The sequence below is a fragment of the Gymnodraco acuticeps genome, unplaced genomic scaffold (genome assembly GCF_902827175.1).
Source record: "Gymnodraco acuticeps unplaced genomic scaffold, fGymAcu1.1, whole genome shotgun sequence".
Lineage (NCBI taxonomy): Eukaryota > Metazoa > Chordata > Actinopteri > Perciformes > Bathydraconidae > Gymnodraco > Gymnodraco acuticeps.
The window spans coordinates 242,072-253,405 of record NW_022991667.1 but is presented as its reverse complement, the minus strand read 5'-3'; the positions used below and the strand labels follow the sequence as shown (position 1 = coordinate 253,405).

General features: G+C 39.5%; 1 protein-coding gene across 2 annotated transcripts in view; it reads right to left on the bottom strand.

Annotated features, from left to right (window-relative positions):
• Window positions 1-1,359: 1,359 nt before the first annotated feature.
• LOC117534433 (replication protein A 70 kDa DNA-binding subunit-like) overlaps window positions 1,360-11,334 on the bottom strand; it is a 54,920-nt gene continuing 44,945 nt past the window's right edge. For both annotated transcript variants that reach the window (XM_034198627.1, XM_034198628.1), the window contains one exon: window positions 1,360-2,094. In XM_034198627.1, the coding sequence (XP_034054518.1) occupies window positions 1,993-2,094 (102 nt within the window). In that variant the 3' untranslated portion in view covers window positions 1,360-1,992. The remainder of the gene's footprint in view (window positions 2,095-11,334) is intronic.

Sequence of the window (11,334 nt, the reverse complement as noted above, 5' to 3'; positions counted from 1 at the left end):
TTAGCGCAATACCACATCAGTTGCGCAACTTGCGCCATTTATGTGACAGACAAGAATAGTCAATTCTAATGTCTAACCTGTGTCTAACACGTAATGTGGAGAAATAGATGTCCTGTATGGGTTGATTGTGCGTTGATCTGTTGGTAATGCCTCGGGGTTCCGGTGGGCATGTAAACAAATGCATAATGCTGCGCTATACTTTGTGGCCTCACCCAGTTGCATAGCGACACTTATTGTGTAGGTGTCTTTTGATAAGCAGGTAGTCATATCATTAGCTAGAACTAGCTAGATCTGATCGATATGGACATAAACGCGAGTGAAGTCTAATCTGACGGGAGAGAGAGATCAGCTGCTGCTGACGAGTCGACATGCAGCTTTGCATGATCACATGCAGCGGTGAGCGGAACAAAACACACACTTCAGGTTAGAATATCACACGTAGCTATTTTAATGACCTCTCAAACTACCGTAACTAGTTATAGATATGTTTAGTTTTACTGTCGGGTCACTCATTACTGATCCGCGAGCTGCATGATACTGACGGGCTGTCAGGAGAGGGGGAGAGCGCTCCGTTTATTATTCCCGTGTTATTGTAAATTACTGTACACTTTTGAATAATGTAGTTAATCTACTATAATTAGTTTGTTTAATATCGAATCATATCAATTTGTTTTAAAGCACAATAAATAACAAAGAAGACCTTTGACCGGCACTTTTCTCATTTTGTCCGGAAGATTTAAACTTTAACGGACATGTTGACCGGCGAAAAAATATTCTAACGGGAACTCTGGTGTGTGTGTGTGTTTAATCTCCCAAAGCCCCCCCCCCTACAGTGGGGTAGGAGATGGTTCTCATGGTGCATACACCAGTGCCCTTCAGCCACACCTGAGGAGAGGAAGCACCAAAAAGCACCAAACATTATTTTGATATTCGATATATTGTTATATTTAATTTTACAAACTGAGTATAGTTCAGTGTGAAACAGATATGTTTGCTGCATCCGATGGCAGTCACATCACATTCCTGATTGATGAGTGAAATGTAAAGACATTAAGACCTACAATTATTTATCATATCACATTTTCTAGTACTTCCTAGCAATATATAACATAAATCATAATGATACAATTAATTAAATCAATTAAAAAAATGGTAAAGCGGCAGGAAATTGAAGGAATATTAATTAAAAAATTAATTAATGTTGATTTCGCCAAAAATCTATCCTTAGGAAATTAGCGTTCGAGCTAATGTTGTACAGCTTGCTGCAGCTCTGTTCTGTAGTAATGTCTGGTTGAAAACAGCCTTATTTTTTTTTTTTTACACAGAAATTCAAAAGATAAAACATGTGGGTAAGGGAGATTTAAGGAAATCAAAACCTTTTAATAACAAGTGATGAGAGATTATTTTTGACATAATTTATCACTTTTTCTTTGACATATCTTGGATGTGCAGAACCATTCAAAACTCTTTTCTTAAACTTCTAAGGATAATTTTAACAATAATTACACGCTGTAAGTTGAAACAAATGCCAACACCCACACACTTTTGCCATGCCTTAAAATAAAATCTCACTCAACGAACACTGAGCCACAGATTGGAAACCAAAGAGATGAATCATTTGTATAAAAAAGAGAAAACTCTTCAAACTTACCATGTATGATACACATGAAACATGATACAAATGTAAGCAGGTCTAGAACACAGTTATGCATAATCAGAAAGTCAAAGCTCTTTGTTAAAATGTCATTAAATAAAGAAAAGGTAAAAGTCATTCCCATGCCATTTGCAGTGTTTCACAAATGGCTCGCTGAGGGAAGTGAGCAACTAAATATCAGTCTTTTGTTTGGCTGCCATTTAACGCGATGAATCACCGGCCCTCTGCTGTCTCAGATAGGCTGTTATCTGGCTGGAGGGAAGCGGCGGACACCAGTCAGAGACCAGTGGAAGAAGAGTTTAATCACCGGGGCAGCTTTCAGATGACTGGGACCGGGTTCAGCTGGACAATCTGCGGATGTTGCTGAGGAGTCTCCGGCTGAACTCCCTGTGGTCCACCGGCTGCACCTCCATCACCGTCACCTTCACTCTGCTCTCATCCTGAGGAGGGGAGGAAACATTTCAGACATCTAGAGACTCTGAGATCAGAAACATTCAAGAAATAAACATCATAGTGGACATTTTTGAACGACAGCTAAAGACACATCTTTTTAGATTAGCTTTTTATTAGCAAGCCCCCACTTTAAATGTTCTTTTAGTCTTTATTATTTACCTGCCTTTATAATGTTTTATTTATTTTATAGGTCTTAATCTTTTTATTTATGTTGTACCTATATGTTCACTTTGTTTTATGGGGTTTTATATGTTATATTGTTGTATCGACTCAGTTATCTTATCTGTCAGAGAGAAACCATTATTTATTTTATTTTGTTTTATTATCATACATTTTACCTCTTTGTATCTATTAACCTGATAACATTTTATATGTTGCCACATGTACCTTTTAAAGTTATTAACAACAAATCTGAGGGGAATTTCTTGTTTGATTTCAACTTGTGATGTGTCATTTTGTAAAGCACTTGGAGCTGCATGTGTTAAAGCTTAATTATTATTATTGTTAGGGAATAATTTGCCTAGGTATTCAACCTTTGACACAGTTCATCATTTTCTCCTCTCACTGTCTCCTTTCCCATGGCATATGTCTACGGCCTTGGGTATTGCTGCTATCTCTCTTAAGGAGGGGCAGCTTGGGTGCATTGTTATTGCCAGTCTATGACAGAGCACAAGCCGCCATGAGGTAATTTACTGTTCAGGGACGAAGGTTCCCTGGCGCGCATTCTTTTCTATGGACGAGAGCTCTAGTTAGATTCAGGGTCCATATTTGTTTAGTCTCACTGATGAAGAATGTTGATTATTACACTCCGGACTAGATAAAACCTCGAGCTAAGAAAGAGTTCTTCAGAATTGGTTTGGCAACCGCTGTGTCAACTCGTGACACACCACCTGTCTTGTCAACTCTCCGGCCGTAACTCCAAATAAACCATCAGTGTTTGACATCAAAGCTCCTGCTCATCCCGTGTCTCCTTCATGAGTCGGTGACTCCCACTGCATTGCTACACAGAAGTTTCCTCCACAATTATAGCATAATGTATTTCATGAAAACAACAGATCTCTTTAAGTAAGTGAGTTTAAATTATAAACAAATCCAAGCCTACATCTGTGTTTAAAGAGTGCTTCACATCCAAAAGTCCAGCTCTAGTATCTATTGATCATACCGTGGATAGTCTCTGTTTATACGACAGCACTTTTTTAAATAGTCATGGTTATAGGAAAATGCATGTGTGTGTGGGAAGTAGTGAGAATATAACTGGATAGATTAGACTACGTTGTGTCTCATTATCCAGTTGTGAATGGATGGCCCACATTTACTTAATTTCTATTATTTTATTCACAAATGAAAGGTGAATTGATGGAAATAATTGATATACAAGTAATAACTTGGGGGTTACGTTTACCTTTAAGTCATTAGCAACAAGGCTATAGCAGCTTCTGGTAGCGTACCGAATGGTTTATATGCTGCTGGCTGGTCATTGGTGCAAACTGAAATAACCATCCCAACTTATTAACACTATCCAACCTTTATAGGTATTTCATTATTTAACTAGAGTGAAACATGTTGGTCTGACTCCACTGGCAGGCAATAATTGCCTTTTTTGTATATAGAAAGCATGTACTGTACAGATGTATGAGCATTGCTTGAGTTTCTTTTTTACAGTGACACATTTTTCGATTGACGTTGTAATGGTCACAATTTCTTGACTGCACACATGGAAAACTCACAAGCGTGTTAGTGTTAATAAAACCATCGGCAAGCATTTGTCATGAAGTTAGCTCAGGGATAAATGCATATTTAACAATGTTTATACATTTATATGGATTGCTTTGTTCTTCTTGTTTATATGTTTGAGAATATGATGAGATTAAATGGAAGTGTTGTCTTACTTGCTTTCAAGCTTTGAAACTTTTTAGACTTGCAGAATAAACAAAAATGACATGACAAAATCTGTGTGATAGAGGGTTCATTTTCAACCTCTAAAAGTTAGCAAAAGCAGGATATTAAGTATTTGTATCTATAATTAAAAGAGAAAATTGTTAAATGTATGTTCTTATTAAATTATTACAGATAATTTTTAACTCAGCGTCAGTCAGTCTCAACAATGTGTAGCAACATCGACTATCAGCAGATATATTCCTTATCAAATAATGAAGTGGTTTGTCAGGACCTAATGTCCATATTAAAACAACTATACAAATGATTACACCTGACTGACAGTTCATTCTCCCATTAGCAATTCAGGCAGCATAACCAGCACCAATGTTTTCATATTATACCATTATCTCATACGTGGTTCAACACCTCTATGAGTTTTCAATTTACATCTATCTGAGTACGGCAGGAAAATTAAACTATACGGCGGCCGTCGAGACAAAAGGTACTACTTGACAAAAGGTGACAACTTATTTAAAAATAATGGTCTTCCTAAGACGCGGAACTGTGAAAAATAAGGCTCGTTAATTAAATGTGCGTGAAGCTATTCCAATCACATCTGGAGAAAACAATTACTCAGTGGCCACACATTCAACCCCTATTCTCGACTCTATTTCAGCAGGGGGGTGGGTGGTGTCTTTCTTTGAGAATTAAAAAGGCAGACATGAAGACCCACACCTTCACACACATGCATCTAATAACAGCCAATACACACCTCTTTATTCCCCTTGATGAGAATGAATAAGATACTTTACTGAACAGTCACATGCTAAAATAAGCTAAGCTGCTGAACATGGTAAACATGTTACATGTTCATCATCAGACATTTTTATTGTCTCTGAGAGTATGTGGTCATTGCTGATGTTGACTTAAATGTCTAGCCCCGCTGGATTTCAGCCTTAAAGGTTACCTATTGTGCAAAATCCACTTTTTCATGTCTTTTAAACATAAACATGTGCCCCCTCTGTTTAAAGAGATTCTGAAAGTCTCAGTAACAAAGACCCCTCTCTTTTTGTCCTGATCCATTTATATAAAAACTTGTCTGAAAACGAGCTGATCAGATTTTGGCCACTTTATGATGTCATAACGATTTTTTGGCTTGTGTAACCATTAGCCAATCACCAACCAAGGTAACCCCCCCCCCCCCCCCCCCCCCCCCTATGAAACAGAGGGGATTATGGGATACTGCAATGATCTGTTTGGTGTTTGGAGCCAAACACTTCAGAGACATATATCTGAGACCTATAATATATTGATGAAAAACAGTATAATAGGGGACCTTTAAATCGTAGCTATTAGCAGATGTTGAACCTGTATAGTGAATCTAATAATCCAATAAAAAGAAACCCTGTTATTCTCAAAGCAACCTAACTGCAAACAACGTCTCGGCACTCTTTTACTTTATGCATGCATTTTAAATTAGGCTATATGCAGACATTTGGCGCAGAGTATCTATCCAAAAGAAAGCAATTGCAAAAACATTATAATTAAGAAAGCAGCAAAAATAGACAAACAGTAAAAATACAAGTGTCTTCGGAGAGCAGGAGGAAGAGTAAGACCGCTCGAACGACTTTTTTTTGGGAAGCAGTGACAGGTTGCATTGTCAGCTGTTAAATGGAAAATAAGTGAATAAAGCAACCCTATTGAACATTTTTGAAAATGCATGCGAAAAAGAACAATGAGAACAATGTCATTACTGTAAATAAACAAAAATATTTCTGCTCTCCATCCTTTCAGAAATCCTGGGCTTAGCTTTTTTCCTCTTTTAAGTGGCATCATGAGCCCCCCCCCATAAGACCTCTGGCTCCAAATGACTCATACAAGCTTAATTGCTATTACGCTTAGACATTCCATGGGATGCAACAAAACTGTATGGTCGTGTACCCAATATATATCAATTAGGGGTGTAACGGTATCCGTATTCGTCCCGTACCGTCACGGTTCGGTGCATGCAGTCACACGACGAATACGCCTTTTTTTTTTACGAGTGGGAAAAAAGTCTGTCATTCAGGGCAGTATCCATTACACTATTTATAATCCAGGGGGCGGTATTGCGCCTAAAAGCTGGGCCAGCCGCCCTTAAGCAACAAATGAAGAACAAGAAGAAACACAACAACAAAACGAACAAAATACAAGAAGAAGAAAAGTTAGTATGGCGATTTCAGGTAACACACAGGAGCTAGAACCCACCGGAACATTTCGGGTTCCCAGTGGACTACAATAACGATGAATTGTGCGAGTGGTGGATCGGACGAGGACGGTGTGTCGGCGTTGTTCGAAAGCGTTGCGGTATGCTAATGAAAACACACGCCAAACTGGCATCAGCCAGATTTGCCAATCACCGGAGCCCGGCAAAAGACAACAGGGTTGCGTTCCGATAATCCAAAAATCAGCTCCTAAATTCTAACCCTATCTCCTATTCCTTGACCTCTGAGTGAAACGTCACGGGGTTAAGGGATAGTGGATAGGAGAATTCAAAAGGACTTAGGAGAAGAGACTGCGGTACTTTAGAGAATCCGAATGCACTTTCACTATCCGACGTGTTTATGATGCGCCAGCGGACGTCATGAATGTGTGTCTGCTGCTGTGGGGAAACTATGGAAACTACAGTTTTCTATACAGCGGACTACAACATGGATGTTCAATAAGAAAGAGGGACTACTGTAAACTCATCTAGAGACTCTGCACCGTGCTCTGATGCTGTTGTTTTATGCTTTATGAACGTGGACAACAGAGAAACATATTCTTCATGACCAAAGTTGGAATTGAAATAAAAAAGGAAAGTGAAACTTATGCTCGTCACCCTCTCCCTCCGGTCCACATTAATACAAATGATCCCAATACGTATGATTGTATGAAAATATCTTAAAATCAATACAGATGTATTTATTATAAACGTTAGTCCTTAACATCTATCACTGTGTATATCACCATTCAAACATCTTTTAAAAGTTGAACAAACCCCACACAGCTCAGTAAAGATTGTGAGATGTTGACTTTATTTGATCATTTCAGTAAAAACTAACGTTCATATTTCTCTTTTTGATTATAATACTGATGAACGTTCAGAAAAAAGCACTTTGGCAACTTACCACATATGTTTTAAAAAGTTTAATAAGCACCGTAACTTTCATGATATAATTTCTCGGTCATAATCGGTTGTTTCCGTGAACGGCCGACTGTTGTGATGGCAAATGCTGCGGCTGCAATGCATTGTGGGGCAGCATTTTCTCCTCTCCTTTCGGTTAGGGAGGTTAAAGGAGGTTATAAAGGAAGTTTGAAACCTCGGGCCCATTCCAATAGTCCATTTAGCTTAGGAACCTTCCTAACCAAGTGAAATGACCCGGAAGTACGTCACTGGCAGCCATGATAAGTGCCGTTCCAATTCTCCAAATGAAAGGAAAGGAGGTTTCAAACTTCCTTTATAACCTCCTTTAGCGTAGGAACCACTGGACCTCCCTAACCGAAAGGAGAGGAGAAAATGCTGCCCCACAATGCATTGCAGCCGCAGCATTTGCCGTCACTCAACAGTCGGCCGTTCACTGACACAAACGATAATGGGAGAAATGATATCATGAAAGTTACGGTGCTTATTACGCATTTTAAAACGTATGTGGTAAGTTGCCAAAGTGCTTTGTTTTGAACGTTCATCAGTATTATAATCAAAAAGAGAAACATGAACGTTAGTTTTTTACTGAAATGATCAAATAAAGTCAACATTTCACTGAGCTGTGTGGGGTTTGTTCAACTTTTAAAAGATGTTTGAATGGTGATGTACACAGTGATAGATGTTAAGGACTAACGTTTATAATAAATACATTTGTATTTATTTTAAGATCTTTTCATAGTTCATACAATCATACGTATTGGGATCATTTGTATTAATGTGGACCGGAGGGAGAGGGTGACGAGCATAAGTTTCACTTTCCTTTTTTATTTCAATTCCAACTTTGGTCATGAAGAATATGTTTCTCTGTTGTCCACGTTCATAAAGCATAAAGCATAAAGCAACAGCATCAGAGCACGGTGCAGAGTCTCTAGATGAGTTTACAGTAGTCCCTCGTTCTTATTGAACATCCATGTTGTAGTCCGCTGTATAGAAAACTGTAGTTTCCATAGTTTCCCCACAGCAGCAGACGCACATTCATGACGTCCACTGGCGCATCATAAACACGTCGGATAGTGAAAGTGCATTCAGATTCTCTAAACACTGCAGTCTCTTCTCCTAAATCCTTTTGAATTCTCCTATCCACTATCCCTTAACCCCGTGACGTTTCACTCAGAGGTCAAAGAATAGGAGATAGGGTTAGACGTTAGGAGCTGATTTTTGGATTATCGGAACGCAACCCTCCTTTCCTTTCATTTGGAGAATTGGAACGGCACTTATCATGGCTGCGAGTGACGTACTTCCGGGTCATTTCACTCCGTTAGGAAGGTTCCTAAGCTAAATGGACTATTGGAATGCAACCCAGCAGTTCAACAGCTGATCCCAGCTGTTTTTAAGAAGCCAATAGACATGAAAGCCATGAGACCAAAATAAATAACGGAAGCTTTTGACATATGTTTTTCAACGACTATGCGCTCTTAACACTTTCTTATTATTTATGATGTAATATTTTCAAGACATTCTTTTTAGTTACAGCTTGATGAAACCTTTTTGTTTGACATCAGCCATTATAGATAATATGGCCATCTGAGTGTGTGTGGTACTGTTTGTGGTTTGTTTTTAACTGTTTAATACAGTTCATTATTCAAAATGTCAGAGTTCCTTATTTTTAAACTGAAACTTGCACTACTGTTCAAAATAAATAACAACAAACCTGGAATTATGCATTTGGGACTTTTTTTTGCTTTTTCTTGTTGTACCGAACCGTGACCCCCAAACCGAGGTACGAACCGAACCGTGACTTCTGTGAACCGTTACACCCCTAATAACAATACATTCTGTGAATCGCACCTTAAGACATGGCAGCAAACCAATTATTTGTAGACTAGTCCCTTATAACCTATTTTAAGGCTTCATCATTTCCTGTTATCTTATGAAACTCAGAATGTGTTCACCTTCAGCCATTAAAGAATCTTCTGTACAAGGACAGGGAAAATATTTGAAAGTGATGTTGAAAGGATGCCAAGAGCATATTTTGTGGAGGATGTAAAGTGTGTGAAGAGTGTGTGTGGCTCTCAGTGGTCTGTCTGTTAACAGGAAATAACAGGTCCCCTCTGACACTAATTTATTCATATAGACTAAATCAATTCATTCACATCAGACAGACGGATGCACTCCTGCACAATCCGACATATGCACACACACGTCTGCTTACCTCTTGTCTCTACATACATTAATAATAAAGTATAGAATCACAGATTTGAGATGAACAACCATCCAGCCTCGGAAAGACTTGAACGCTCACCGAGACTCAATATATTGCACCAAGTAATTTGTTTGTAATCAGATACACTTTCCCAAATTCTAAGCGCATCAAATGCAAATTTGATGTGGAAAATGCACTCATCTGTGCTAAGTAAATTCAATCCTAGGGGCCAAATCTAATTTTCACCATCATCTGAAGTCCATTAATGCCACTATAAGATGAGATGGGTTCCTACTGCACTGAAATCTGAAGCACAAGGGGCCGATCGACTGCTCTCTCCTACCTCTCAGGGGCTCCGCTCTAATGAAACCTGTCAGACAGTTTAGTCTAATATTCGGTTAAGATTAGTACATTTGATCACTTTAAGGTTCAAACAGATGTTGCCTCCACAGGAGAAACTTCAGCAGCTGTCCTCTGCTGAAACGTAAACCAACAAACGTGGTAAATGTGACATTTTCTTCCGCTGGCAAACTTATTTGTAATCATTGCTCAATGCTGTAGAGAGCGGACTGTGTGGTCTCCCCTCCCATCACAGCTGTCTGACACCCTGGGGTGGCTCCTTGCTATAATTTCTGGTACTTTCTAAACCAGCAATATGACAATCATAATCGCTTCCTGCAGAGTTGTACAGGTGTGCAAAGATGAGAAAAAGATGTAAGGAAAATACAGCAGTCGGCTGAACTATACACAGTTTTGCCTTTCTATTACAGAAAGACAGATAGAATATTACATTACATGTCATTTGTTAGATGCTTTTATCCAAAGCGACTTACATATACTCAATACTGTGGACAATCCCCACAGGAGCAATTTGGGGTGAAGTGTCTTGCCCAGGGACACAACGACATGCTGACTGTAGCAGGGTTTGAACTTGCTACCCCCTGATTTGAAGTCCAGCACTCTACCCACTGAGCCACAGCCGCCCCGGAATATATTTTCAATATTGTTTATTACATTTATGACACTGTTGTGCATTTCAAATATTTTAAAATATATCTTCAGACATATTTGGACAGTGCATAAATCATGTATAAACAATTTATATACCTGTTACGGCTGCTGCCTTCCTGGTCCTCTTAACTCTGTTGTGTGTGTGTGTGTGTGTGTGTGTGTGTGTGTGTGTGTGTGTGTGTGTGTGTGTGTATGTATGTATGCAAATGAGCTGTACGGTTGCCCCGATGGCATTGGCTGTCCCGCCCTCGTACCATCCGAAGAGGCTAGAGGCGTCTGTCTCACAACACAAAGCCTCCAGCAATACAGTCTAGATTACGATTTAGTGAAGGTTGCCATCCTCAGAGTGTATAAGTTAGTTCCTGAAGCTTATCGACAGAAGTTTAGACACCATAGGAAGAGTCCTGATCAAACGCACGTAGAGTTCGCTAGGAAAAAGGGAATGTGTTTTGCTAAGTGGATTGCCTCAAGTAATGCTACAGATTATTCTTCTCTGAAGGAATTGATTATGTTGGAGGAGTTTAAGAAGTGTTTGCCCGATTGCATTGTTATGTACATGAATGAACAGAAGGTAAACTCTCTGCTGCTGCTGTGTTAGCCGATGAATATGTGTTGACGCATAAATCTGTGTTTTCCCCTGTCTCTACTGAGAGGTCACGCCGTGTGTCTGCCGCACCATCGCCTGAGCCGTTAAATGTGTATAATGTAACCAGAGAGGAGAGAGAGTGCTTTTACTGTCACCAACCTGGACATGTCATCGCCAACTGTGCAGCGCTGAAGCGTAAAGAACAGCGGCAGAATATGTCCCCGCCAAACGGTATTGGCCTGATCACCCATACGTGCACAGGCGAGTAAAAGTGTTTCTGATGTTCCATTGTCTGATCCTGTGATTGTGCCGGTGCTTCCAGATAAAGATGTGTCTGAGGAGAAGCCAGAAATTGTGGCTCCCCCTCGTGAGGATGTCGTGAG